The following is a 27,857-nucleotide window of genomic DNA, read 5'->3' as shown; positions in this document are numbered from 1 at the left end:
GCGCGGCAGGATCTTCCGTGCTCTCCGTCGCAATTCTGGAGGCATCTGCTCCCCCTTCCCCCCACCCTCTCTCGGCTTCCGTCCCATCTTTCTTCTCATTCTCTCACTTCACTCACCTACGCCACAGTCTGGTCATGTCGCACCAAGTTTCTCCCGACACAATCTCCCAGGGGACGGCACCGACTGGTTCGGCATTGCCAGCATTGTAAGTCTTGATTCGAGAATGGTGGCTGACTTTAAGCGGAAACCCCCGGCTCCAGAAACTCTTCTGCGCGTCAAGGTTCACGCGCCTGGAATTCCAGTTCGCTGTTGCCGAAGTGGGGCGGAGCGTCCCAACCAAGGCCAACCATCTCCGCGTCGTGGTACTCGACCTCTTGCGTGCAGGCGCGCCGGCGAACGACGAGGACGACGAGGCACTGCTCGCGGGCTCCCACCTCGGGAGGATTCCCCAGAGTCAGCTCAAGGACGGCCTCGAGTGAGTTGCGTTACTCTGAAGGTAGACTGAAGCCACAGGGACTTCAAGCTCGTGTTCCAGCGCCCATACGTCAACGACAAGGAAGGACGGGGACAGAAGAGCCTTGTCTCCGACTACGCCTTGGTCCAGACGACGTTGCAGGATCTGGGCGAGGTCTTTGGCACCGCAAGCCCTGACATGTTCCACGCCTTCCTGAGCAACTGGGTCTCGGCACCCCAGCACCCCAGAGTGCGCGGTGATAATGGTCGCTTCGTGCGGGACACGCTCCTCGACGCATGGGCTGGCGTCACTCGCCTCTGCGTCGGGGCGTCGGTGAGCATGACCTACTGTACATACGCCGTATCCCACTTGGAACGACGTCAGCATGCTCGCCTTCCTGAACCAGCAGCCTCGAGGAGGTTCAACGACGAACCAACTCACCCTTCTCGTCGACCGGTACTTTAGCGACCGAGTCGAGCTTGAAAGTTCCGACTTGATCCCCCCATACAACCCCGCTCGCAAGGCCTGGCACCAGAACGAGGCGGAATGGCGCTACCACGACGGGCTCATCACGGACGAGGTGGCCAAGATGGTTAGCAAGACGGCCAATGACATTCCGCTAACGAAACCCAGATGGCCGACACCGTCGTCCCCTCCCAACCTCCTCACCGAGGGTGGGCTTGTCCACCAGCTCTTCAAAGAGATGGGGCTCGATGTCAACGAGATGCGCGTTGGCCCGAGGAGGAGCACCGACAAGAGCACCAACGTTAACTTTGCCACCTGTGTTGGCCTCATCAAGAATGCAGGCAACACCTGGACGGAGATAGAGTCCGCCTTCTGGGAGGGCAGGCCCCCACGGGTTATCCTTCCCTGCACCAGTCCCTCACCGCGCATTCACCCCGAGGCCGACGGGTGTGAAGCGATCCTCAGTTGGAACTCGGTACGCCGGCCCGGACTCTTCCCATTGCCCCTTCAACGGCGCTGACAACACAGTTTCCATCCGCTTTCACGAGCCTCGCGTCAGCGTTCGCCAGCCTCCCTGCGGATCTTCAGCGTTTGCGCAGGGTCGGCAACGTCTGGGAAGCCCTCCAGGGCATCGGTGTCGAGGTGTGGAACATCCCGTGCGCAGGTCCGGCGCGCCTCTACATCGACCAGCTGGCGGAGTCCTACCGCAAGGACATCACTCCGCAAGTCCTTCGCACCGTCCAGGCCCATGCTGAGGGGGATGCTCAACTCAACTGGTGGGACTTGATGTCCGCCGGTGGTCGAGACGTGGAGATTCACCGCACCGAAGTCATGGACTTGCCGACGCGGTGCGGTGGGAGACCACCGCGCACTTCGAACCGGCCTGGCTGTCACCAGAATCGCGTGGCGGCTCTGAGGAGCAGGAGGAGCAGGAGGAGGGTCAACCATCTGATTCAGCCCGCGCTAAAAGTGGTCACCCACCAGTTGAGCCTGCTCGCTGATCGCTACTTCAGCGATGACCTGGACCTCGCTGACGAGGAGGCCTGGCGGTACAGCGACACCTGGCTTACGGGCGCAGTGGTCCAGATGGTAAGCGCCCTCTCAGATCGTCGAGCACGTCTAACCTCCATCCCGAGTCGGTTGTACATATCCCTGGCTGGCCAACACGGTTGCTTTTCCTTCCAGGCGGCGCTGAGACCGTCCTCACCTTCTTCGTCTTCCCCGTTCCCTCCCACATCTCCCTCTTTACATCACTTACCACCTCTCCACTTCCAAAGCGACAACATGCCCCGTGGCAACTACCGCGAACCGCCCTATCCCGACTGCCGGCGTCAGGCCCGCCTTCTCGCCTACTCAGAGACCGAACGTCTCCGAGCCGGGCCAAGCTCGCCAGGCTGTTCGAGCTACACGGGGTGAAGAGCCGGCTCTCTTCCATCGGGGGACAGGTGGACATACCGTTCCCCGCACCACCATTCCCGCCTACCCTCCTCACCGAGGGTGGGCTCGTGCATCAACTCTTCGACCAGCTCGGACTCGATGTCAACGAGCTCCGTGTCGGGCCACGGCGAACTGGCGACAAGAGAACGCCGGATGTCAACTTCGCCGTGTGCGTGGGCCTGGTTGTCGATGCCGAGAACATGTACGTGGGACGAGATACAGGCCGCGACCTCGGAAGGGCGGGCTCCCCGCATCATTCTTCCGTGGACGGGCCCGACACCTACTATCCACCCAGATGCAACTGGGTGCGAGGCGGTGCTCGGCTGGAATTCGGTAGGTCAGCCCGCATCTGCAACTTGACTGACAAGAGCAGTTTCCTTTCGCCATCAAAGCGCTGGCCTCGGCCTGGTCCGACTTGTCGGACGATCTGCAAACGACCCGTAAATCTGGTCTAGTTTGGCAAGCCCTCCAGGGCATCGAGTTCGACATATGGGATATCCCCCGTGCAAGGCGCGCCCGCCTTTACATCGACCATCCCACCGCCTCGTACCGCCAAGACATTGCGCCATCAGTCTTGCTGGCGGTTCAGAAACAGGTCGATGCCAATGACGAGATCAACTGGTGGGACATCCTTCAGGCTGGTGTGGTGGACCCGAAATCCACCGCGACAAGGTTATGAACCTTCCGACGAGGTGGCCGACCACCGCGCATGTCGAGCCGACCTGGCTGTCACCAGAATCGCGCGACTTTCTTGGTGAAGAGGTGCAGGAGTTGGAGGGTAGGCCATCTGATTCAGCCTGGTTCAGCCTCATTTGCCCCACTGCGCGTCCTCCTCTGCGCAGCAGAGCCGATGGGTCAGCCACGTCGTCTGAAGCGTTTAGCACAGGCTGAATCAGATGGCCTACGCTCCGTCTTGCTGCCTCTGTATCAAATGACATGCTACTATCACTCTCGCCAATACAACATGCACCTGCTAGTCCATCTTCGCATTCATTCGTATGCCTTCTGGCGGGAGGCGTCAGTCCAAGGACAAACCAAGTTGACCTACCACCTCATCACCGCCGCTCGCCGCTTCTCGTCCTCTTCTCGCCAGCAGCTGCCGATGGGCCCACGTCGTCTGAGCGTTTAGTATGGGCTGAATCAGATGGCTTACCCTCCGACTCCTGGGCCTCCTCGTTGTTGTCTTCCTGCTCGGAGACGGTGCGCACGGCTGGTGAGATCCATGATGCGTTGACGTGCGCGGTTGTCGTCCACCGCCTAGGCAGGTTCATGACATCCGCTCGCCAGACCTCGAAGTCGCGAGTGTTGATGACACTCCACCAGTCGAAGTCGCCTTCCTCGTTCGAATTGACGCGCTCAAGAACATCAACCGTCACGTCTTGACGGTAGGTCTTACTGGCGCGGACCTTGGCGGGGTGGTCGACGTACTGTCGAGCCGGTCCAACGTCGGGGATCCCCCACACGTCGAACTCGATGCCCTGCAACGAATCCCAGACGCTGCCGATCCTGGCCCTCTGAAGACCGGGGGGTAGCTCGCCGAACGCGGAGGCGAGGGCCTTAATCGCATGCGGGAACTGCTCTTGTCAGCGCAGTAGTAGAAAGGGGCCAGCCTACCGAGGTCCACCCAAGCACAGCTTCGCATCCCGACGCGTCGGGATGAATGTCCGGCGACGGGCTCGTGCAGGCAGAACGACACGGGTGAGGCGGCCCTCCGCATCAGCAGCCTGGATCTCCGCCCAGGTGTTCTCGGCGTCCTTGATGAGTTCGAAGCAGACGATGATGTCGCTGGTCTTGTCGCCTTTTTGCCTCTTGCCAACTCGAAGCTCGTTGACGTCGAGCTTGAGCTCGTCGAAGAGCGTGTGGACAAGCATACCCTCGGTGAGGAGGGTGGAAGGAAACGGGGGTGAGGGGAATGGGACATCAACCTTGCCCCCAGCGGAGGCGATCCTGGTCTGGACGCCGCCGTGGAGATCGAATAGGTCGGCGGGCTCAAGCCCAGCTGTGAGACGCTGGGTCTCGGTGAAGGCCGTCAATCGGGATAGACGCCGGCAGTCGGGATATGGTGGCTCGCGGAAAGTGCCACGAACCATGTTGTTGCTTAGGAGATGGAGAGGTAGTGAGTGAGGTGAAGATGAGAATGTGGGAGGGAAAGGGGAAGATGGGGAAGGCAAGGAAGGCGAGAAAGGCGAGTTCGAACTGGTGGAGTGTCATCAACACTTGCGACGGTGTGTGCAGGGCGTCGGGTGTCACGCGACAGGGGCGCAAGAGGGCGGGGCAGCGGGGCGGGGCGCGGGGCGGCAACGGCTATGCAAGATGGTGCGCCGAGAGTGCGAGATTGTGCAGTGCGTTTCGAGTGGCGTCGGGGTGGTGGTGCCAGTGCTGCCCGCCCCGGGTGCGCAGAGCGAAACGGCGGACATCGTAATGAGGTGGCGACGTGACGATGTGCTTGTGGCGTGTGGCACTTTGATCGTCAGTGTGCCCTTCTAAGTGTCGCCCCTCCCAAGCGCGGCAGGATCGTCCACGCTCCCTGTGTGACCGCTGCGCCCAAAGGACCGTCGAGACCGCACATGAGCCATGGGCAACGAAACTTGACACGTCGACCAGGACGCAAGGATCCTTGGGCCTACATACATAAACGCGCCCAAACCCCCATCCCAATTGCTGCCCATCATCCTCTCACTTCACTCCATCCTGCTTGCTTCACACCTAGCACACCTCTCGCTTCACTCCATTCACCTCGCTTCACACCCTCTCGTTTCACTCAACCACTGAACAACGTCTCATTATGTCGCCCCACGCTACTCCGGACACCCCGCTCGCGGACCACGGCCCCGACCTCGGGTTCGACTCGCTCCCACCGTACAGCCCGGCGCGCGAGACTGGCCACCCCAATGCGGCGGCGTGGCGCTACTACGACGGCCTTATCACGGACCAGGCGGCCACGATGGTTAGCACGCTGGCCAATGGCATCCAGCTAACGAGACCTAGGTCGCCGAGATGCGCGGCATACCCATCGCCGATCTCATGCGCACCGTGCGCCTCACGCCGTACAACTGGGCCACCAACTACAGCCGCGGCAAGGAGGAGCCGGGATTTCAGCTTGTCCTTGACATTAGTAAGCTCCGCTCCTCGGGCAGTAGCTGACGAAAGTCCGCACCCTCCAAGACGAGTTTGACCGCGGCTGGGGTGCGCTCAGCAGCGTGTGGAGCGGGCTGCACGAGTACCTCGACCCGTATGGCAGACGCCTTGGAGGCAATGAGGCGGTCTTCAAGATCCACTTCAAGGACCAGCTCAGGACGTGAGTTCCTAACCCCCCCCCCTCGCCCCCCCCCCCCCACCCAGAGGCTTGTTTTGCTGACTCTCAGGCTCGCTGAGGAGAAGAAGCAGAAGGGCCACGTCCACCCTGTGTTTGCCGACCAGCTCTTCCCTACGGTCAGCCTCTCCCTCGTCTACCGCATGCTTGCCGACGTTTCCGGAGAGGACGAGGACGGCGAGGAGTAAGGCCCGGTTCGGTACATCTGTACAGCCCCCTCCACTTCCCTCCTCCCTCCCATTGTACAGCCGAGAAGTATGAATGCATGAAGTGGACATCATCTCTGGATGCGGGGCTTGGGCACGAGGGCACGTCGGGGAGATTACGGCCACCGCTCGCACACCTCGCCCAAGCCCTCTGACTGCGGTCATGGGCGCCATGCCTGTCACCACGTCTCTTCTGTCGCCCTCGTCATGCACATCGACCCATGGCCATGGCCCATGCATCGCCATCCTCGCCGCGTAGTGTCTCCCTGGTGGACTCAGGGTGATGGTGATCATGATTACGTAATGAGTGATCGGCGCCACTGTGGCACTCGGACCCCATCTCCTCCTCAACCTCGACTTCCTATCGTCCTCGACGGCTCCAACCGCATCTGTTGTGCCCCGCTCTTCCCCACTACACGCCTCAGGCCATGTGATATGCTGCTGCATCAGGTGAATGATACTCTAGTACAATTGCTGGTTGAATCCTATTTCAAACCGAAACTAAGTCGACGCGCCGGTCGAACGACACGTCTATGGTGGTAAAACATCGCTCTCGACGCGATTTAGTCGAAGCGCTTGATCGTAGACGAGTCAGGAACGCCGGGCAAGGGGAAAGAAGCTTGGCAAAGTCAGCAGAGATAGTAGAAAAGGCCCGAGGGACTTACTGGAGAAGGTCTTGACGTCCTCCTTGAGCTGAGCGACAAGCTTGGCTGACTCGGTGTTAGGCGACTCGAAGGTCTTGACGAAGTCCTTGAGGAGCTTGGATCCAGCCTCCTCCTGAGCCTTGAGGGCGATCTGGACGATGCGGTGGAGGAACTCGGCAACCTGCTCGGCGTCCTTCTCCTTCATCGAACGCGAGGTGATGGCCGACGAGCCGATACGGATACCACCGGGAACGAGCGCAGACGTGTCACCCGCAACGGCGTTCTTGTTCAGGGTAATGTGCACAGCGTCTGAGATCTTCTCAATCTTGGAGCCAGTGAGGCCGATGGGGCGGAGGTCCCAGAGGATGAGGTGGTTCTCGGTTCCGTCGGTCTGGAGGCGGTAACCGTGCTTGAAAAGGACGTTGGCGATGGCGGCGGCGTTGGCGCGGACCTGCTTGGCGTACTCCTTGAACTCGGGAGCAGCGGCCTGCTTGAGGGCAACGGCGATACCGGCAATGGTGTTGTTGTGGGGGCCACCCTGGCAGGCGGGGAAAACGGCGGCGTTGACACGGGCCTCGAGGTCGTCTCCCTTGTCCTTGCGGAAGAAGATGAGACCGGCACGGGGACCACGGAGGGTCTTGTGGGTGGTGGTGGTGACCACGTCGCAGTAGTCGAAGGGCGAGTTCTGCTCGGCGGCGGCAACGAGACCCGAGATGTGGGCCATGTCCGAGAGCATGTAGGCGCCCTGGCCGTCGGCGATCTTGCGGATGGCGGCGTAGTCCCAGTCACGGGGGTAAGCCGAGCCACCGCAGACAACGAGACGGGGCTTGAAGAGGTTGGCGTTGGTAGCGAGCTGCTCGTAGTCGATGATGCCGGTCTTGGGGTCGACACGGTAAGGGAACGACTGGAAGTAGATCGACGAAGCGGTGATCTTCTTCTTGGCAGTGTAGTAGCCGTGGGTAAGGTGGCCACCGTCAGGGAGACCGAGACCCATGATGCGGTCCTGGGGGTTGATCAGGGCGGTGAAGGCGGCGAAGTTGGCAGTCGAGCCCGAGTAGGGCTGGACGTTGACACCCCACTTGGAGGGGTCGAGGTTGAAGGCCTTGAGGGCACGCTCGCGGGTGAGGTTCTCGAGGACGTCAATGTACTCGTTGCCGCCGTAGTAACGGGCGCCGGGGAGACCCTCAGAGTACTTGTTGGTGAGGATCGAACCGTTGGCCTGCATGACGGCAAGCGAGGTAAGGTTCTGAATGTGGCGTCAGCAAAAAAGAACGTGTGATGGAGCCTGGCCGACCGCGGCCGATGTCCGTCATGGACACCTGTAGCCGAGGGCCAGCCGAGCTACTCACCTCCGAAGCAATGAGCTCGAGACCCGAGAACTGACGCCAGGTCTCCTTCTCGATGAGGTCGGCGACCTCGGGGTCGGCAACCGAGATGTCCTCGTAGAGAACCTTGTTCTGCACGGATGGTTAGCTCTTGTCCGACTTTTTTTTCTGCTGCCAGCGCGATGTGTGCCGATGACGACAAACGTGTCTGTGGCAGGGCGCTGGCAGTCGAGCTCAAGCCACTCACAAAGTCCTGGGGGACGGGGATAGACGACGACATCCTTGCGATAGGCTTGAGAGATGTTTGACGGAGGGTAGTACGGAGGGGAGAAGCGATGGACCTCAGAAACATTGAAGAGGTAATATATCAAACGGTGAGATAAAAAGTAGGGGGTGGGGGGGGGGAGTCGAATTATGGGCTTCGACCTGGGGGGGCTCGAGCCGTGTGGCTGCCAAGTGGGGCGACGAGTCGGGCGCGGGGCGGGGCAGCGAGACAGGGAGGGCTCTGTCGTCAGGGAGTCGACTTCGAGCGCGCGTAAAAGTCTGAACTGTGGCGTTCGAGGCGGAAGCGGGAGAAAAAATTGGGATTTGTCTCGGGCTGTTTTGGCTTGCTTGCCGCTTGCGTGCGAGCTGCGAGGTGTTTGGGATTTAGGATCTGGTTGTAATGGGCGAGTCTGGGCTAGATGCAAATAACGCAATCGATCTAAACCCAGGTATGTCAGTGCCAGCAACGACCACGCGCAGCGGTTTCGGTGCGAAGACGGACGCGGCCGAAGCACCTCAACCAGCTACGTCAGAGCGCCGGGTTCGGTCACTCACCGATAGAGAGCGCTCAACGATGCGAATAGAGTGGAATGTGAGCGTGAGAGAGGTGGATACCGCTGGATAGCGTGGAGACGACAGAAGACGACGAGGGGGGGCGTAGTGCATCCCCATCTCATCACGACGCCCGCTTTTAACCCCCTCCGCGTGCGGCCGCATGGTAGCATCGACGCTGCTGTCAAGACGGTTGACGGCACTGAATGTTGGAAAATACCATGACGCGCGTGGAAATGGCTGTGGTGGTAGTTTCCAAGCCCGCCAGGCGCAATTTCCAAGGCAAGGCTGCACCAAAGCGCGTTCTTCCAATTGTCCGGGACATGAGCTCCAAGCCACAGCCGGTACAGGCCCGGTCGGCGCTCGGCGCACGCCCACCGCTCGGCACCTCGATACGCACATCCTTGGCTTTGAGCGGGACATCGGCGACCCATGCCGGCGTCGTCGGGAACCGCCCGACGCATGCAGTGGAAGACGTACGTGGCTTCGACCTCACCGCTGCATACTTATTATACACTATCAGTGTTATGCTCCATGCGTCAGCTATTAGAGTTTGGTTCCTGCCCATTACAAGACGGCCTGGACCATTACCGAAACCGGTGACCGTAGTGTATGTCACGTGACTTAATAGTAACGTGGTTCTCGCGTGTGAACGGAATCAAAATGCACCCTTTGTCAAAACAATGTATGGTGGAGGCCCGGTTTCTACAAGATGGTCATCCGAGATCAGTCGCGTCAACTCGTTCTCAACTCTGTACAACATCTCTGACAACGACAACAGCAACACGCCGCTCGCCCAGCTCTACCAACCCAGTCACATAGAGTGCGCAGTAGGATATCCAGCGTTGTCGCGGCCAAACAACCCAAATCCACGGCTCCTTCCCCCGCTCTCACCTCCCCCCCGTACCTTCCTCGCCTTCCCCGAGTGATGCCTTCCCCGCGATGAAGGTGCTGTGCGTCGCGGAGAAGCCAAGCATAGCCAAAAGCATCTCTGAAATACTTGCCGGCGGGCGGTTCGACTCGCGCGCAGGGCAACACAAGTACTGCCGCAACTTTGACTTTGCCTACCGCCTTCCTCCGCCGTTAGGCCCACAGAATGGCGACTGTGACTTTACAGTTACGAGTGTGCTGGGGCACCTCACCTCCAGCGTGAGTACCGAGTCACCAAGCATCACGGTTCTGACCAGCCACAGGACTTCACTGGCGACTACCGCAACTGGAACTCGTGCGATCCATTTGACCTCTTCGAGGCGCCAGTCGTGACCTTCGTCAGCAATGTGGGTGGAACGGCCTGGCTGCCAGCTGACACGGTCAGGATCTCAAGCCAGTGGAGAAAAACCTCCAACAGGAGGCTCGACGAGCAGACCTGCTCATGATCTGGACCGATTGTGATCGCGAAGGCGAGCATATCGGGTACGAGGTTGTCGCCACCTGCCGCATGGTCAACCCCCGCATTGTCGTCAAACGAGCAAGGTTCAGCGCGATCATTGCTGCGTAAGCTGACTATGTTTGAAGCCGTTAGCTTACATTTCAGGCAAATCCACCAGGCTTGCAGGCAAGCCAACGATCTCGATATGCGGATGGTCAACGCCGTCGAGACGCGCCAGGATCTCGACCTAAGACTTGGAGCAGCTTTCACGCGCATGATGACAATGGCGCTGCAAGCCCGATTTCCTGAACTGAACCAACAGGAAGGTGGCAAGGTTATCAGCTATGGTAAGGCGTGGAGAGCTACCCCGCTGACTCCTAGGCCCATGTCAGTTTCCAACCCTCGGCTTCGTCGTCGACCAGTACAATCGCGTACAGTCCTTCGTCCCGGAGCCGTTCTGGCACATCGCCGTGTCGATCGAACGAGACAGCGAGGACGAGGAAGGTGCAACAACCTCTGTCAACTTTACCTGGCGCCGTGGTCACCTGTTTGATCTCAACATTGCGATTCTTCTCTACGAAGACTGCATCGAGAGGCCAATGGCAAGAGTTATCAAGGTTGAGACCAAGCCGACAACGAAATTGTAAGCTTTCAGCTCCGTGCTCTCAGCTTACACCTCAGTAAGCCATTACCGTTGACGACGGTAGAGCTCCAGCAGTCTGGCTCGCGTCTGCTGGGCTTGGCGCCGAAACGAGTACTTGATCTCGCTGAGAAACTGTACCAAAAGGGTTTCCTGAGCTACCCTCGTACCGAAACTGACCAGTACGACAAGGACTTTGACTTTATGTCGCTTGTGAGGAAGCAGACCCTTGACAACGTGTGGGGGGAGTACGCTCAGAAGTGTGTGACTCATATTCGTCGGAAACCTTGCTAACCACCTGACGCAGGCTGCTTGACGGTGCCTTTGAGAAGCCCCGCAATGGCCGTAAAAACGATAAAGCGCATCCACCTATTCACCCAACCGCCGCAGCCAACAACCTGGACGCTGACGAGCGCCGTGTGTATGAACTCGTCACGCGTCGGTTCCTTGCTTCGTGCTCCACCAATGCCATCGGCAAGCAGACAACCATCGAGATTCAAATCGCAGGCGAGTTTTTCTCGACAAGCGGCATCGTTGTGCTTCAGCGCAACTACCTCGAGGTCTACCCGTACGACAAGTGGACCAGTAACCCTCTCCCAGACTTTGAAGAAGGCGAGGAGTTCATGCCGACTGCCTGCGAGCTCAAGGAGGGTTCGACCACCAGCCCCAATCTCCTAACCGAGGCTGACCTCGTAAGGCTCATGGACAAGAACGGCATCGGAACAGACGCGACGATTGCTGAGCACATTGCTAAGATCATAGACCGCGGCTACGTGGTCACGAAACAGCAACAGAAGTCCAAGTACCTCGTGCCTTCGCAGCTGGGCATCGGCCTCGTGGAAGGCTACAACGCGATTGGATTCGACCGCTCCTTGAGCAAGCCCCATCTCCGCCGAGAGGTGAGCAGTTAGGCTTGGTGGTGACTGACGCTGGAGACCGAGTATCGGATGCAGCTCATCTGCGACGGCCAGCAGACGAAGCGCGACGTGCTCCAACTCAGCGTCGAGGAGTACAAGGAGGTGTTTGTCAAAGCACGGCGCGAGTTCAACACGGTTGCGGAGGCAGTGGACAGCTACCTCCATGGACAGGGAGAGGCGCAGGACGCCCTGCGGGCCGCCGCTCGGGGCGGGCGGGGTTCCCGTGGAGCGCGGGCCAGAGGCGCTGGGCGCGGCAGCCGAGGCGGACGTGGAGGTGGAGGTGCCGGAGCGCGAGGGCAGGGCAACGATGATGACGATGACGGCGATGACGATAGCGATGGGCCACCTCGGGGTGGTGGTCGCGGCGGCGCTCGCGGTCGTGGTACAAGGGCCCGCGGTGCTGCTGCCACCCGAGGGACAAGCACGCGAGGTCGAGGAGGGTCATCTTCCGCAGGCACAGGTTCCAGGAAACGCAAGGCTGCAAGTACGTGACCACAGCCGTCGCCTTAACTGACAGAGCTAGATTCTGCGGATAATGGGGACGCGCCGACTTGCGGCTGTGACACCGACGCCGTCATGCGGACAGCCGGGCCGTCATCGAACAATGCTGGGCGGCAGTTTTACACCTGCCCCAAGCCTCAAGGCGAGCAGTGCGGCTTCTTTGTAAGTGCAGGGGTGATCGCTGTAACTGACCACGAGGAATGGGCGGATGATACGAATGGCGGTGGCTCAGGGGCGTCTCGGTCGAACTCTGGTCCTAAACGCCCAAGGTCTGCTGCGTCCAATAGTAGCGGGCAGCAGCGTGCCAGTAATGCGCAAGGAGGTCCGTACAGTGCTGCGCCAGTGCTAACACCTGTAGAGTGCTTCAAATGCGGCGAGGAAGGACACTGGTCCAACTCGTGCCCTAATGAAGGAGGGGGCCCGTCCCGCTCGCGGACAGCAGGGCAAAGGACGAACTCCAACGGGCGATCAAACGGAGGTGGTGGCGGTGGCCAAAGCGGTGGTAGGTTGGCGCGCCCAGGTTCCAGCTGACTCTGAAGAATGCTACAAGTGTGGCCAGGGTGGCCACTGGGCCAGTGACTGCCCGAACGGCGATGGTGGCCGCGGGGGTGGAAGTGGCAGCCGAGGTGGTAGTGGCGGCGGTGGGCCTCAGGGCGGCGGTGGGTCAGGCTGCTGAACCGAGCTGACTCTGAAGAATGCTTCCAGTGCGGCCAGGGAGGCCACTGGGCAAGCAACTGCCCGAACGGCGACACCAGCCGTGGTGGAGGCGGTGGAAGCCGCGGTGGAGGTGGGAGGGGCAGCGGTGGACGCAGCGGCCGCGACAACGGAGGTGGCGGTGGGGGTGACGGTGAGCTGATATGAAGGCAGCAGCTGACGCCCAGAGTGTTACAAGTGTGGCGAGGGTGGGCACTGGGCGAGCAACTGTCCCAACGGCTAGCAACATCACTCCAATCATAGATCAATCGCTCTGCCGGCCGGTAACTGTATGTATGCATGGAGCAGTGTATCATGGGCGTGAGAGGGATGAGACATTACGAGTGGGGTTTTATGCGATTGTCATGGGTTGATATGTGTGTTTTTGCTTCTGATACAGCGAGCGAGCACCAACTACTCGTCGTCCTTCTTCTCCTCGATGATGCGCAAGAACTCTTCGAGCTGGTCCTTGGGCATGGCGTATGTCTCCTTGCCGATGGCAGGGAACGAGCGGGCGCGCACCTCGCGAATGTAGGCGTCGACCGCGCGGCGCGTCTCAAGACCGACCGCGCCGAACTGGCGCACGAACTTCGGCGCCTTGGGCGGCGCGACCTCCCCAGCCGGCGGAATGACGCCGACGTCGGCGCCGTGCCGCGACCCGGGGCGGGGGAGCGCGTCGCCGGCCAAGCCGTTCTCGAGCGCGCCGACCGAGTGGGCCTCGGGCTCGTCGGCCTCCTCAGGCGGCGTGGGGCGCATGTCATACGTGCCCAGCATGTCGGTGAGGACGAGCACCTGCCCGCTCGTGTGGGGCCCGGCGCCAATGCCGATCGTCGGGATGGCGACGCGCCGCGCGATCGCCGTCGCGACAGGGTGCGGGATCGCCTCGAGCAGCAGGCCGAACGCGCCGGCCTCTTGCAGCTCGAGCGCCGTCTCGAGCAGGTCTGCGGCGGCAGACGCGCTCTTGGCCTGCACCTTGTACCCCGTCGCGGCTGCGCGTTGCGGCTGCAGCCCGATGTGCGGCATGACGGGCACGCCCGACTCGGTCAGGCGCTGCACGAGCGGGAGGAGCTCGCGCCCGCCCTCGATCTTGACGCCGTCAGCGCCGCCCTCCTTGAGCAGGCGGACGGCGGCGAGCACGCCGTCGCGGACAGACGACTCGGCGTACCCGAAAGGCATGTCGGCGAGGATGAAGGGCCCGCCGGCACCGGGCACGCCCGAGCCGCCGCTCGCCGCGCTGGCGGCGCGCACGACGGCGCGCGTGTGGTAGATCATGTCGTCGAGCGTGAGCGGCACGGTCGTGTGGTGGCCCAGCGCGACCTGTGCCATGCTGTCGCCGATGAGCAGGATGTCGATGCCTGCGCGCGACGAGACGAGCGCAGTAGGGTAGTCGTACGCCGTGAGCATGGTGATCGGCGTGTTGGCGTCGTGCAGCTTCTGCAGAGTCGAGACTGTGACCTTTGGCCGGCCGGTCGACTCGGCGGGCCGCGCAGACATCTCGCGCTTCTGCCCAGGGCCTGAGGTGGGCGCGGTGGGCGGCGGCACCGTCGGGCGAGCGGTTCGTCCCATGCGGCCGGGGCGGATGCGGCCGCGCGTTCGTGGTGCCGGCGTCGTCTCCTCGGCAGTCTCGAACATGTCCATCATGTCAAACTCTGGGGTGTTGGGGTCATCTGGCGACTCGACCAAGCCGCCGACGACCCTGTCCGCGCCGACAGATGCCAGCAGCTTGTCGAGCTCGGCATCCGACATGGGCTTCTCGTCCTCCTCGGCAACAGCAGCCTCTGCCTCGGCGAACACGCCCTCCTCCTTGTCGGCGTCGTAGATCTCTGCCTCCTTGCTGGCCTCCATCTCCTCGTTGATCCCTGTCGCCCCGGCGCCCTCGGTCGCCTTGAGCAACTGGTCAATGCTGCTGACCTCGACCTCCTTCTCCTTGCTGAGGAGGCGGATGCCGCGATCGCGCACGACCGTCTTGCCCTTAATCTTGTGGGGCCACAGGTCGCCCCAGTTGGTCTTGCGCGCGTCGTAGTACGTCTGCTTGCCGTGCGAGCGGGCGACGGTCAAGCGCTCGAGGTTGCCGTTGGGCATGCACGCGTCGATGACGACGTGGCCGCTGCGCTTGAGCGGGAGCGCGACGAGGCGGGGCCAACCATGCGCCTCGGTACGGAGGGCCGCGTCCATCTCGTCCTTGGCGTCGCCGAGCTCGGGCGAGGCATCAGCCGCAGCAGATGCGGCAGCGAGGGCAGCCTGGTCGCCTGGGACGCTGACCATCTCAAACTCGCCGCCGCCCTCGACCTCACGCAGCTCGGTGTGCCCGACCGCCTTGGCAGCGAGGCGGGCAACCTCCGCACGACCGACACCGCCAACGCGGCCGACCGCGACGTCAGCCGCCACAGCCGCCGGCCGCTGCCCACGCGAGACAATGAGATACGTGTAGCTCATGGCCTCCTCTCCGCGTGGCGCGTGCTTCGTCTTGCGGAGGAACTTCGGGCGCTGGAGGCGCTGCGAGAAGATACACGCCTCGCGGCCGCCGACGAGCGGGCACGCGTTCTCGTGCGGGCACGGCGCGGTGATGTGGAGCGGTGCGTCGACCGAGGCCTGCTTGAGCAGGAACTCGCGCGCCTCAGACATGGCGGCCCAGCCCTCGGGGCTCGCCTTGTCGACGAGCACAATGTGCTCGGCGCCCGTCTCGAGCAGGTTGAGAAGATGCGTCTGCCGCCCAGCAACCTTGGGCAGCGTCGTGAGGTGGAACGTGGACATCGTGACGGTCGGTCCATACCCGTGGATCTGGTTCGGGTCACGGAGATAGTTGATAACCTCGGACGTGGGGAGGTACGATTCGGACAGCTTGCGGATGAGGTCGAGGCCGTGGCGGGTCTTGTGCACGAGGGTGTAGGCCGCTGTCGAGTCTCTGCCAAACACCTCAGCCGTCGCCCAGAGGCCAGGCGCGAGCGCGCTCGACACCTCGAGGAACGTCGCCTCGGCGAGCTTGTCCTCGCCGATACGCTGCCGGAGTTCAAACAGCACATTGTACACGGCCGCGTACTGGCCCGGGAGGAACGCCGACGCCTTGGCAATCGAGTGCGTCTGGCTGTTCTTGGCCGCGGCGCGGTCCTTGAACTTTGGCTTCTCCAGCAGGTCGAGGAACGCCTCGCGCACAAACTTGGGCGTGTCGAGGGCTAAAGTCAGCGCAGCCACACACGCACACATACCGGAGATCGTCTCCTGGATACCGTCAATCAGCGGCTCCGGCAGCGTGACCATGCCGATGCGCTTAGTGCCGAGGATAGCAGCGGGCGAGAGGCGCTCCTCCCGGCCGCTCCCCTCGTCCGTCTTGACGGCCTCGACCGCGCCGCCAAGCCGGCGCGCGGCCTCTTCAGCCTGGTGGGCCGCCGTGATCTCCCGGATGCGCTCCTTGCTGAGCTTGCCGCGGGGCAGGCGGCCGACGTGGCCCTGGCTCACGTCGGCGATGATCGCCTCAAACGCGTCGTCGTACGCCGGGATCTGTGGCCCCTGCTCGACGACGGTGCCGCGCAGCGGCTGCGTCTCGGTCTCGGCGCGGTACGCCTGCGCGAGGCCGGTGCGCGTGGTGGAGAGGTGGGCGGTGGCAAGTCGAGGGCTGCGGGCCGCGTGCTGCGCGCGCCATAGCGCCCGCTGCGATATTGGGCCGCGGAGCATGATATAGTGTGAGTGTCTGGGCCGAGAGTGACAGAGTAGTTTCAAAATTCCAATGATCTCACTGCCGGTGTGATGGCCGCCGCGGCTAACTTGGAACAATCTCGATCCAATCGGTCGCCGCGCGAAAATAATAACATTTCAATTCGAGGTTAGTGGCACGTGACTTTGCCACTGTATTCATTCATTCCACGGCTCGAGCCAGTTACCGGCTCGGCATTCGACGCGACGTCGGGCCATACGACTCGTGCGACTCGGACGTGGCTTGCAGTATCCTTGGCATCTCTTACGATGCAGTGATGACCCGAGGAATCGGCCACCACCACCTGGCCGAGGTCGACTCGGCACCTGTGCCACCTCGGCGCCGATGCCACAGAGATACTGCAGCCCGAGCATGGTCACGCTCGCTTCGCTCGCTCCTCGCTGCGCTTCCGATTGGGTTCATACACAAGTTCAGGCTACAACCGAAACACCACACCTGACATTATCAAAGCATCTACTTCTTGAGCTTGCCAATAATGGACTCGGGAGCGTACTTCTTGATGACGTCCTTGGGGTGGATCATGTCAAACTCCTCGGTGGCGTCACGGCCAGCGTACAGCAGGATGGCCTTGGCACCTCCGGGGTGGTCCTGGAGGAAGTCGGTGACGTCGAGCACCTCGTCGTCAATGATGACCCAGCAGTCGGTGGGCTTGTTGTGCTTCGCAACCTCCTCGGCAGTGTACTCGCCGCTCTTGGGGACGGGAGCAGCAGCGGCGGCCGGGGCAGCGGCGGCGGGGGCGGCAGCGGCAGCGGCAGGAGCGGCGGCGGCGGCGGGGGCAGCGGCAGCAGCGGGGGCCGAGGCGGAAGCACCGCCGGCACCGCCCCACGAGAACTCGAGGTTGACGGCCTGCGAGTTGGGCGAGACGCGGATCTTGGTCTCGAGGATGTGGTTGCCGACAGTGGCGAGACGTCCGGCGGCGCGGTCGTTGGTGAGCTCGTGGAGGAGGAACGACGAGGCCGAGTCACCGGCAACACGGCCGAAGACGACACAGCCGAGGAGCGACGAACCACCGAGACGGTTGGCACCGTGGACACCACCGGCAAGCTCACCGCAGGCGAAGAGACCGGGGATGGCCTTGGCGTCGCCGGCGTGGACGGCAGCGTCGGTGCCGATCTCAAGACCACCCATGGTGTAGTGGAGGACGGGGGTCATGAGGGCAACGTTGAACTCCTGGTCGAGGTTGAACTCGCCGCCAGAGAAGAACTTCTTGCCGAAGGGGTCCGATCCAGGGTTCTTGGCGTACTTGTTGTGGTCGTCAAAGGTCTTCTTGAGGACCTCGGGGCTGACACCAATGTCCTTGGCAAGGTCACGGCCGTTCTTGTAGTGCTTCATGAGGCCACGGCCAACGTAGTGCTTGATGTGCCACTCAATCTCCTTGGACGAGGTGGGGTTGAGGACGAGGCGGACAGGGAACTTGTTGTTCTCCCACATCTTGTTGGTGACAAAGTCACGGTGCTGGAGCTCGTCGACGAAACGGTTGCCAGTGTTGTCGATGAGGAGACCACCGACACCACGGAGGGCCTCGGCGGCGAGGAACTTGACCTTGGCGTCGGGCTCGTTGGGGTCGACGAGACCAGTGGGGTGGACCTGGACCTTCTCGAGGTCGATGCCCTTGGCGCCGACGGCCATGGCCATCTTGTGGCCGTCACCAGTGCAGTGGTCACCGTTGGTGGTGGGGAGGTCGTAGTACTCGGGGCGGTACTTCTTGAGGAGCGAGTCCTCGGTGAAGTCGGCGGCGTAACCACCGGTGGCGAGGATGACAACACCCTTCTCGGTGTGGGTCTGGCCCTTGTGCTCGTACTCGACACCGACGACCTGGTCGCCCTCCTTGATGAGCTTCTTGACGTTGGCCTTCTTGTGGACTGTGGGGTTAGCGGGGCAAGGTGTAGGCGGCGGCGGCACTCACCAACGGCGCGGTCGGGCTGGGCAGCGGCAATCTCCTCAAACTTCTCCATGAGAGCGTAGGTGATGGTCATGCCGGGGAACTGGGCGCCACCACGGTGGGTACGGGGCTCCGAGTGGCCACCAAGACGCGAGACCTTGGAGAGGTCGAGGCCGAAGCGCTCGACGAGCCAGTTGACGGCGTCACCCGAGCGGTGGGTGAGGACGTGGATGAGGTCGTCGCGGGCGAGGTCACGGGCCGACTTCTTGGTGTCGGCGAAGAACTTGGCAGCGGTGTCGGGGATGCCAAGCTCCTGCTGGGCCTGGGTGTTGGCACCGTTGATGCCCGAGGTGGCCTTGGTCGAGTTGCCCTGGAGAAGTCAGCAAACGTGTCCGAAGTCGTCCGTCCCGGCGGCGATCGCCGTCCCGCGATCGCCCAGAGCCACACTCACGCCCATGAAGCTGTTCTTGTCGAGGAGGAGCTGTGGGAAGCGGTGTCAGTACACGTACTAGGAGGCGTAATGGCGTCGACGCCGAGGCGGGGACACTAGGCACGTTGTGCGCGCGCCACGGTGCTCCCCGCCATTGTTGCTGCTACTCACGACGTTGCCGCCGCGCTCGAGGACGGTGTGGGCGGCCGAGAGGCCTGAGAGACCGCCGCCGACGACGATGACCTTTGCGTTGGACATTATGGTGGAGTTTTGTGCTAGCTAGTGGGAGGGAAGGGGAAGGCTATGCGATGTGACTGCTGCGTGGGAAGGGTGTGAGCTTGAGCTGGGTTGGAGTGCGGTTGCTGCTGCTGGGCGTGATGGGCCGGCAGTGACCTACTTACCAGACAGACGTGGTGGTATCACAAGAGGGTAAGCCTGAGAGGGATGGCAGACACAACGAGATGTGATGAGGAGGAAGAGGAAGAGACTAGTGCAGTGTGCTGTGATTTAAAGACGACGTGGTGGTGCGTGTGTGGTGCAGCGCGGCGTGGTAGACTCTAGTGTGAACGCGCGACTTGAGTGCTGCTCCTTCTGATAGCCGGGTCGAGGTGCAGCTTGGTGCGACTTTGGTGATGAATCTCACCCAACCACAGCGAGGACAGTGCAAACGGCCGTGGGTGGGTTTCCGCTTTGGGCAATTCGACGCCACTCCCCGGCTAACGCACGCCGCGTCAAACCCGGACACCGGGGAACGGCGCAGCGTGGGTCGCCACAGCCAAGCCACTTTTCCGCCCCGCGCACCCACTACGGGGGCCGTCATCACAACAGTGTAAGTGTCAGGAACTATAAGGGGGGACGCAACAAGGCCACACGTCATGCCAGCCACGCGACGTGACCCTGGCACAACCAAAGCAACGGCGTGGAGGTCGGTCACTCGAGCTTACACTCGAGTTGCTGCAAGACGCCTCAACAATAACAACAAACTAGCACAATGGTGGGCCGTCGCCGAGGTGACTCAGCACGCGCAGCTAACACACACGGCAGGGCGCATCAGACAAGCTTCTCGGCGGCGCCATGCTCGGCGTCGCCGCCTTCGTGTTTGTCTACTACACGACCTGGGCGCTGTTCCTCGTGAGTGGGGAGTGAACCGGGCGGGCGTCTGGCGGGGGCGTCGAGCCGTCGAGCCGAGGAAGGCGGCAGCTGGGGTCGAGGAGATGCTGGCATATCGGTGTCCGAGTGCTATCACCAGCTCGGCGTCGGCGTCGCTCGTTGTCACCGGGGTGGCTGGTCGAGAGCGGCGTGGGAGCGTCGTCACGCCGACTCCCACGCCGACAGCAACGACCAGCAACGCGACGGCGACAGCCGCCGCCATGTTCCGCCCCTCCTAGCCCGCTCGCTCCGCTCGCGCCACGCGCTGACACCACAGCCCTTCGTCTCGCCCGACTCGGCGCTGCAAGCCCTCTTCCCCCCGCGCTTCTGGGTGACTGCGGGCCCGGCGCTGCTCCTCCTCGTCGGGCTGGCGGGCATCGGCGCCTTCTTTGCCAAGGTCGCCGCGGCTGAGGCGCGGAAAAAGGCGCAGGCGGGCAAGAAGGTCTGACGGGGGGGACGCGCCGGTGGGCCGAGTGCGCGCGCGCAGGACGACAACGACGACGACGGGCGCACGCAGCGCGGCGACGAGCGCGCGCCGCTGTTGCCGGCGAGAGGCTAGGGGACGACACGTACATTGATGCAGCATAGATTGACTCGTGAAGATGCCGCTGGGCTGGCGGGGTAGGGGAGGTGGCCCGGGACGAGTGAGTGGGCAGCACGACGACGGGCGCGCGCAGCCGAGCGCAGCAGCTAGTATGCGCAACGAAACGGGCGCACCCCGCTGCCGCCCGAGGCCAGCGGACGACACGGCACATTGATGCAGCACAGCCGCCAGCAAGTGGCGGCAGATTGACGTGTGAAGGGTGCTGGGCTGGCGGCGGGATGGGGGAGGTGGGCGGCTGGCGCTCCCCCGGTGGACCGGTAACGGCCGCGTACGCGTGCTCCCTGCTGAGAGCACGACGCGGCGCCGACGCAGACGCAGGCGGACGAAACGTGAAACGGGCAGGACGTTGCAGACTCACGCCGCGTTGGTGGCACCCCGGTGTGGCACTCACCACGCCCCCAACCACACCACCTTCCTCCGCCTCCCACAGCCCCACTCCCCCCCCCCCCGCCCCAACAGCAAATAGCACAGTAGTACATGCAGTCTATCTCTATCCCCTCCTCTACACAATCTTCTCCGCGACACTCGGCACAAGATGCAGCGCGTTCTCCTGCCCCTCGGCCATCTCCTCGCGATCATTAGCGTCCCCCTCCAGATCCTCGGCGTCGTGCGCGTCCAAACCCCGGCTAACCCGCGCCCGGCGCTCCTTGTCGAGCTGCTCGCGCTCCTGCGCCATAAGCATCTTGGAGTACTTGCTCCGTGCGCGGATGCGCGGGCCCCACGCGAACGCGACGAACGGCACCGCCGCGAGCAGCGTCGCGAACCCGCCCATCATCACGAGGGACCAGCGCACCGTGAGCCGGTCGAACATCTGCGTCTTGCTCAGCGGGGCGCGCGCACGGGCCCGGGCCCCGCTTACGCACCTTTTGGGTGAAGAAGGTGAACGAGCCGCCGAACATGTTGCGCGCGAACGACTGCCCCGCGATCGCGGACGACGCGTACACGCCGTAGCATTCGCTGAGGTACACGAATGCTGTAATGTAGATGTTCAAGATCGCGGCTGTTTTGCGTGTCAGCGATTGAGGAGGAGGTCGAGGAGGAGGAGGGGAGTGTGGGGCGCGTGTTGGCAGCTGGGGGCTCCTAGGTGGCTTGCTGCGTGCGCAGCGGTCCTGTGCATGCAGCGCGCTCATCGGTGGAGCTGGGGCGCGCGTGCTGCGCGTATAACGCGGACATGAGGTGAAGATCGCGGGTGGGAGTACGAGGAGGCCGGTGTGGTGTGGCACCACGCGACCGCCACATGGGACTGCCACCCCACCTTACTCTGCCACCTCCGGGCGCGCTCGCGGCGTGCCCAGCAGTCCAGCACATGTAGCCCATGCCGCAGTGAAGCATGCAACACGCGTACAGCGCATGGACCGCCGACACCCGGCGGAGAGCGCTGGTGGAAGCCCGGGGAGACCCGTGTGGCCACGCCACCGCCACAACCACCCGCCCCCACCCCCACCACCCGACTCACCCAGCACAATCGTGAGCCCGATGCACGGCGCAATCCAGTGTACGCTCGAGATCGACGTAAACCCGTTGATGTAGCACCCGACCGCGAAGAGGATACCGCACAGCATCGGCGCGTACAGCCTGGCGTCGACGCCGTCCTTTGCCGCGCGGCGGCGGTAGATCGCCTCCTGGATAAAGTTCCCCGCGAACCCGATGATCGCGCCGATGCAGATACACAGGTACACGAGCCCGACCTGGGTGGTGCTGAAGCCGTGGAGCTTGCGGTACGTGTACGGTATGCCCGCGATCTGCGTGTAGAACACGCCCCACCCGAGCGCGATCCACAGCGAGAAGAAGGTGACGATGGGCTCTGTGAGCAGGAACACGAGCGGGCGGGTCATGCTCTGCCCCATCGCCGTGACGAACTTGACCTTGTCGATCTCCGCGCGGGCGAGGTACCGCCCCCCGTCGGAGAGCCCTCGCTCCTTCCTCAGGCGGGCGGCGCGCCGCCTCAGGATGACGGTGGCGCGCGTCTCGCGCATGACGACAAGGCACACGGGGAAGAAGGCGCCGAGCACGATGAACTGGATCCACTGGATCCACCGCCACCCCAGCCGCGGCACGACCTCGACCCACGCCATCGTGACTGCGCCGAAGCCCGTGCCGAAGACGGCGCAGAAGCCGAACAGCGCCATCGGGAGGCCGCGGTGCGCCGGGATGAAGATGTCGGATATTGTGCCCCCGACCAGCGTGGCCCCGACGATGCCCGCCGCGCCGATGATGAAGCGGGCCACGAGGACGGTCGCCATGTTCTTTGCACTGCGGGTGTCAGCTGTGCGAGCAGCGCACGCCGCGGCCCCACTCACAGCGTCATCATCAGGTGCAGGATGAAGAAGAGGAAGCACGCCGCCGCGTACGTCCACTTGCGGCCAAACTCCTCGCTCAGCGGCGCGAGCATGAGCGGCGCAATGCCAAAGCCCCAGGCGTACAGCGCGATCCCGCTCGCAAACTGCAGGTTGGTGCACCCGAGGTGGCGGCACATGGACTCTTCCGAGATCGAGTAGGCCGTGGTGGTGTACGCTGGGGGGGTTAGTTGCTGTCTCTCCCGCCTCACCTCGCTCGCTGCGCGAGCTGGCCGACCCACCCGTCATGAACGTAAAGAACGTCGCGCACGCCGTGATCGACACCTTGCGCCACTTGGAGAAGAAGAAGGGATTGTCCCGCGACCCAGGCGCAAACTCGACCCAGATGACCGTCTCGGCCTCCTTGCCGTCTCCGTCGACCTTTGCCAGCGTGCCGTAGCTGCAGCCCTCAGGGAGAGAGGGGGCCGCGAGCGTCGACTGCGACGGGCGCTGCCTCCCCTCGAGGGGGGCCGACGTCGAGCCCGTGCTGGGCGCGTACGAGAGGTCGGCCCCGGTGGCGGTCTCATCGTCCTTTTCCGGCCTTGGTAGTGGTGATTTTGTCGCCATGTTGTTGAGGATGGGGGGCGGGCGTCCCCTCGGCTTGCCGTATATCACTCCAGTATCAGTCCCACGCGCAGCAGCGTTTACCAAGACGTCGGGATGCAAGCGCAACAGCTGACGCCATGCGTGAGAGGTTTTGTAACACCTGCATTGCCTGCACCCCGCACCCCACTCTGCGTCGTTTCGAACAGCCAAGACGAGACGCCGTTTGAGTGGGTCTAATGTGCGTGCGACATTGACGGACGAGTGCGATGTCGGCCTGGTGCGACAGGGTTGACTCGACTCGGGGTCTAATGGGTAGCCTGCAATTGCCTACAATTTTGTATACCGCGGGCGTGTGGTGCCGGCGACCGATACGAGGCCGGGTAAGAGAGCGCTTACTGTGGCTCGTGGCGACATCGGCCCTGCCGCCTGCCGCCCTGCCACTGTTGCCGATCTCGGCAAGGCGGCATGACGGGGCCAAGCCGACGGCTGGTCACGTGCTGGGTACACGTGCATTACATAAAGAAGGATAGGAGCACGTGTTCGACGCACGTGGCTGCCACGCGCAACTCCACGTTGCAAAGTAGGAGGAGTATCTAAGCAGTTCAGCCACCCCCCGCCCGCACACGCCCGTAGGCACGCCCGTCGGGGCGGGCCCGGCACCTCGGCACACTGACCGCTCTCTCGCTCGCTTGCAACCCTATCCACCCCCGCCCGTCCCTGCATCTCCCACACTACCGCCATGTTGTTGCACCTCGCCCACCAATCACCAGGCCAGCTTCAACTCCTCGGCCGGACGGCCACTAGCACGAGTCTGGAACCTCGACAACCGCGAGGTGGAGCTGAAATGCTCCCCGCCCGGTGCCATGCCTTCACTGGTCGGAAGCCAGTTCGCTCGGTGCCTCGTCGCGATGGCTGCACACCTTCGGGCGTGGGCCGACCCAGCAGGCCAATCGAGAGCCGGCACACCCCGTCTCATCCTCGGTTCTTCGTCACCTCTTCACGTGGACACTTGCCGTCGCGGCCGTCGCCTTGGCTGCCGCGAGGCCAAGCACAACGAGGACCAGAATAGGAATAGGGTGCTTGGACGTCTCGTGCTTCAGAATCGTTGCGGCGCAGCAGCTGCAGCAGCCTAGTTTGGCACGGGTTAGGTCACAGTTGTGGAGCGAGAGCGGGCTGGTGTGCATCTGCGGGGACCTTGGGGGCGAAGCATCACATGGTGACAGTGTTGGGGTGTCACTGGTGGGGAGGGGACGGGCTGTCGCCATGTGCATGTGCATGTCACTGCTGCAGACCGTGCTATTGTTTTGTCGACGACGAGGGGGGCCAGAGCGTGCAGACGAGGCGGTGGACGGCTCGACGACCCGAAGGCGTTTGAGTGGTTGGGCCACTGACCGGCGTCGGGCGAGTCTGGCCGAATTATCAGATACAGGTGTTAGGAATGTGGAAAGGGGCTGCGGGGCGGTCGGGGCGGGCGCGACAGGCGCGACACCCAGGCAGCCAGGCGGACGGCCAGCGGCACGGCGTCCAAAAATGCAACGGCCACCGCCCGCCCGTCCCTCCCCCACCCCACCTCATACACTTGTGGCCCATTCGGACCAGGTGACCCGACAAACCAACAACCGTCCTCCGTCCTCGCTCTTGCTCTTTCGCCCGGCTGCCAAGACTAGACGACGACCTCGCAACACCTCCTACTCGTAGGGTGCGAACCAAGCCGAACCAACCACGAAAAAAAAATCTACGCCTTGGCTCTGCTGCCTTGCTCGCTCGCGCTCGACCCCCTACAGTGTTATCAGATAATTGCGCAGCAGCGAGGCCTTTAACCCTCCCCCCAGCCCGCCGCCGTTTCCCTTCTTCTTCTCCTACCACTGCGGCTTTTCTTGCCCCTCGACTGCACACCTCTGCCCGGCGCCTTAAAACCCCGTGGTCGATCTCGAGACTTGGCATCAGCCCTATTCGTGTCGTCGTCGTCCTCTTGGCTCTTCACTATCTCTCGCCCGCTGTAACGAGTTTGACGAGTCACCACCACAACAATGGTCGCAAAGACTCTCCTCGCGGCCCTGCCCCTCCTCGGCATGGCCCAGGCCGCCGTCATCGAGCACTGGTGGAACATTACCTACGTTGAGAACGTCAACCCCGACGGTGTGAGTGGGCGTGGTGGGCCATCAGTCTTGTCCTCCTCCTCGTCGCTGACACCCAACGCAGCTCTTCCCCCGTCGTGTCATTGGTGTCAACGGCTCGTGGCCGTGAGTATTGCCTCGTGCCCCTCCTCCCCGTCCTAGTCCTCAGATCTGGTCTGGTCGAAGCAAGGGCACCACAGTTCTTGGGTGACCATTTTTGGCACGCTTCGCATGAGCCCGGCCGAAATCTTGCTCCCCCCCTCACGACCATGTGACCCAGTCCCGACCCAGCGTACCCAGCAAGCGCGTAACTGACATGACCTTAGCCCGCCCCCGCTCTGGTCGCACCGCGGTGACAAGATCATCGTCCATGCCACCAACGGCCTCGGCGTCGACACGATCCCGACTGCGCTGCACGCGCACGGCATGTTCTTCAACGGCACCAACTACTATGACGGTGCCGTCGGCATCACCCAGTGTGGTATCCCCAACGGCCAAACGCTCGACTACGAGATCGACACTGTCCACAACGTGGGTGCCACCACTAGTGTGCGATGACACATTGCTGACCCCTGCCACAGCAGGGCACTTACTGGATCCACGGCCACTACTCGGGCCAGTACGTCGACGGTCTCCGTGCTCGTAAGTGGCGTCTTGTTTCTCCCGCCCCCTCACACACGCACACACACTCACACACCACAGCCAACATCATCCTGCCCGCCAACGGCACTGGACGATCTGACAATGTCACCTGGGACGACGAGTACGTCATCATCGCTTCCGACTGGTACCACGAGCAGCACGACGACATGGTCAAGAACCGCTTCCTGAACTGGCGCAACCCCACCGGTGCCGAGCCCGTGCCCGAGTCTGCTCTCATCTACGTTGCCAAGGACGGCAAGTACCTCCACACCAACGACGAGATCTCGCAGGGTATCGGAAACAACAACAACGCCACCATCACTTTCGAGCCCGGAAAGACGTACCGTATCCGTGTCATTGCCATGACCGCCCTGTCCATGTTCCACTTTGCCATTGAGGACCACGACATGTCGATCATTGAGATTGACGGTACCGAGGTCGAGCCCTACCCGATCGACTCGGTCGCCATCTCGGCCGCCCAGCGCTACTCTGTTCTCGTCACGGCCAAGAACCAGACCAACAAGAACTACGCCATGATGTTCATGCAGGACACCGAGATGTACGACCAGGTCCCCGAGGAGCTCATCCTCAACAACACGGTCCAGATTGTGTACAACCAGGCCAACGAGGCCCCCAAGGAGGTCATCTACGAGAGCTGGTCGATGATCAACGAGACCGACTTCCACCCCGTCATCAAGCAGGCCGCGTTCGAGCCCACTGTCGAGTTCACCCTCCACGCCTTCTTCGACACGTTTGACGACGGCACCAACCGCGCCTCGTTCACGCTCGAGGACGGCTTCCAGAACTCGACCTTCCAGTCGCCCAAGGTCCCCTCCATCTTCTCTGCGCTCAGCATGGGTGAGGACGCCGACAACAACAAGATCTACGGTGCCCAGACCAACGCCATCCCGCTCAAGCACGGCGACGTTGTCCAGCTCAAGGTGCACAACTGGGACGCTGGCCACCACCCCTTCCATCTCCACGGCCACACCTTCCAGGTCATTGAGAAGTCGTTTGACGTGACCTCGGACGACCCGGTCATTAACCCCCAGGTTGTCGAGCACCAGGCCAACCCCATCCACCGTGACACGATCACCATCCCTCCCTCGGGCATGGTCGTGATCCGCTTTGTTGCCGACAACCCAGGTGCCTGGTTCTTCCACTGCCACATTGACTGGCACTTGACCTCTGGTCTCGCCGTCGTCTTCATCGAGGCGCCCGACGCCATGCAGAAGAACCTCCACGTTCCCCAGCAGATGATTGACCACTGCAACTACTTCAAGCAGGCCACGACCGGCAACGTTGTCGGCCTCAACTCGACGACCGACTTCAAGGGCCAGGCGTGGGGTCCCTTCCCCGTCAAGATGGACTGGACGCCCAAGGCCATTGGCGCGCTCGCCGGCTGCATCATCACTGCCATCCTCGGTTTCCTCACGGTCGTGTGGTACGGCACGGGTGAGCTCAATGAGGAGGAGATTGAGGAGGAGGTGCGCCGCCACGTCGAGGCCAAGCAGAACAAGGTTCCGCTGTGGAAGAAGCTTACCGGCGGCGGTCGCTCCGAGTAGGTCGTATATTGTTAGATGCAGCATAATAGGATTCGAGAGGCCCCGGCGCGCAGCGACGGGGGCGACCGGCCAGACCAGCGAGACCAGACGACAC

General features: G+C 62.6%; 10 protein-coding genes across 10 annotated transcripts; 5 read left to right on the top strand and 5 right to left on the bottom strand.

The window, feature by feature from the left end:
- Positions 1–134: 134 nt before the first annotated feature.
- On the top strand, positions 135–3,035 carry Q8F55_002693 (uncharacterized protein; the record flags this gene model as incomplete). The annotated part of the gene is made up of 7 exons (XM_069351285.1): positions 135–205; positions 242–475; positions 514–787; positions 861–1,394; positions 1,448–1,767; positions 1,933–2,008; positions 2,730–3,035. The coding sequence occupies 7 exons, from the start codon at positions 135–137 to the stop codon at positions 3,033–3,035; spliced, it is 1,815 nt and encodes a 604-aa protein (XP_069211671.1).
- Positions 3,036–3,346: 311 nt separating this feature from the next.
- On the bottom strand, positions 3,347–4,446 carry Q8F55_002692 (uncharacterized protein; the record flags this gene model as incomplete). Its single annotated transcript, XM_069351284.1, has 4 exons — positions 3,347–3,361; positions 3,469–3,473; positions 3,510–3,862; positions 3,971–4,446. The coding sequence occupies 4 exons, from the start codon at positions 4,444–4,446 to the stop codon at positions 3,347–3,349; spliced, it is 849 nt and encodes a 282-aa protein (XP_069211670.1).
- Positions 4,447–5,141: 695 nt separating this feature from the next.
- On the top strand, positions 5,142–5,857 carry Q8F55_002691 (uncharacterized protein; the record flags this gene model as incomplete). Its single annotated transcript, XM_069351283.1, has 4 exons — positions 5,142–5,303; positions 5,345–5,471; positions 5,507–5,654; positions 5,722–5,857. The coding sequence occupies 4 exons, from the start codon at positions 5,142–5,144 to the stop codon at positions 5,855–5,857; spliced, it is 573 nt and encodes a 190-aa protein (XP_069211669.1).
- Positions 5,858–6,438: 581 nt separating this feature from the next.
- Positions 6,439–8,124, bottom strand: SHM1 (glycine hydroxymethyltransferase shm1; the record flags this gene model as incomplete). The annotated part of the gene is made up of 4 exons (XM_069351282.1): positions 6,439–6,494; positions 6,541–7,765; positions 7,869–7,976; positions 8,092–8,124. 4 exons carry the CDS (start codon positions 8,122–8,124, stop codon positions 6,439–6,441), a joined length of 1,422 nt encoding a protein of 473 aa, XP_069211668.1.
- Positions 8,125–9,602: 1,478 nt separating this feature from the next.
- TOP3 (DNA topoisomerase) lies at positions 9,603–11,580 on the top strand (the record flags this gene model as incomplete). The annotated part of the gene is made up of 7 exons (XM_069351281.1): positions 9,603–9,809; positions 9,854–9,937; positions 9,976–10,154; positions 10,195–10,376; positions 10,411–10,672; positions 10,711–10,929; positions 10,977–11,580. The coding sequence occupies 7 exons, from the start codon at positions 9,603–9,605 to the stop codon at positions 11,578–11,580; spliced, it is 1,737 nt and encodes a 578-aa protein (XP_069211667.1).
- A 1,614-nt stretch (positions 11,581–13,194) lies between these two features.
- Positions 13,195–16,452, bottom strand: ECM31 (cell wall biogenesis and architecture protein; the record flags this gene model as incomplete). The annotated part of the gene is made up of 1 exon (XM_069351280.1): positions 13,195–16,452. One exon carries the CDS (start codon positions 16,450–16,452, stop codon positions 13,195–13,197), a length of 3,258 nt encoding a protein of 1,085 aa, XP_069211666.1.
- Positions 16,453–16,945: 493 nt separating this feature from the next.
- OSM2 (Osmotic growth protein) lies at positions 16,946–19,062 on the bottom strand (the record flags this gene model as incomplete). The annotated part of the gene is made up of 4 exons (XM_069351279.1): positions 16,946–18,354; positions 18,399–18,744; positions 18,826–18,855; positions 18,976–19,062. 4 exons carry the CDS (start codon positions 19,060–19,062, stop codon positions 16,946–16,948), a joined length of 1,872 nt encoding a protein of 623 aa, XP_069211665.1.
- A 733-nt stretch (positions 19,063–19,795) lies between these two features.
- dpm2 (Dolichol phosphate-mannose biosynthesis regulatory protein) lies at positions 19,796–20,401 on the top strand (the record flags this gene model as incomplete). Its single annotated transcript, XM_069351278.1, has 3 exons — positions 19,796–19,798; positions 19,849–19,935; positions 20,231–20,401. 3 exons carry the CDS (start codon positions 19,796–19,798, stop codon positions 20,399–20,401), a joined length of 261 nt encoding a protein of 86 aa, XP_069211664.1.
- A 658-nt stretch (positions 20,402–21,059) lies between these two features.
- Positions 21,060–23,460, bottom strand: Q8F55_002685 (uncharacterized protein; the record flags this gene model as incomplete). The annotated part of the gene is made up of 5 exons (XM_069351277.1): positions 21,060–21,374; positions 21,421–21,557; positions 22,014–22,810; positions 22,858–23,071; positions 23,136–23,460. The coding sequence occupies 5 exons, from the start codon at positions 23,458–23,460 to the stop codon at positions 21,060–21,062; spliced, it is 1,788 nt and encodes a 595-aa protein (XP_069211663.1).
- Positions 23,461–25,469: 2,009 nt separating this feature from the next.
- FET3 (ferroxidase fet3) lies at positions 25,470–27,763 on the top strand (the record flags this gene model as incomplete). Its single annotated transcript, XM_069351276.1, has 5 exons — positions 25,470–25,580; positions 25,642–25,682; positions 25,883–26,087; positions 26,138–26,198; positions 26,259–27,763. 5 exons carry the CDS (start codon positions 25,470–25,472, stop codon positions 27,761–27,763), a joined length of 1,923 nt encoding a protein of 640 aa, XP_069211662.1.
- Positions 27,764–27,857: the final 94 nt, after the last annotated feature.

The sequence above is a fragment of the Vanrija albida genome, assembly GCF_041260175.1.
Source record: "Vanrija albida strain AlHP1 chromosome Unknown contig_2, whole genome shotgun sequence".
NCBI lineage: Eukaryota > Fungi > Basidiomycota > Tremellomycetes > Trichosporonales > Trichosporonaceae > Vanrija > Vanrija albida.
Note: the sequence above shows the minus strand (reverse complement) of the source record. Positions and strands in the feature narration are given on the sequence as shown.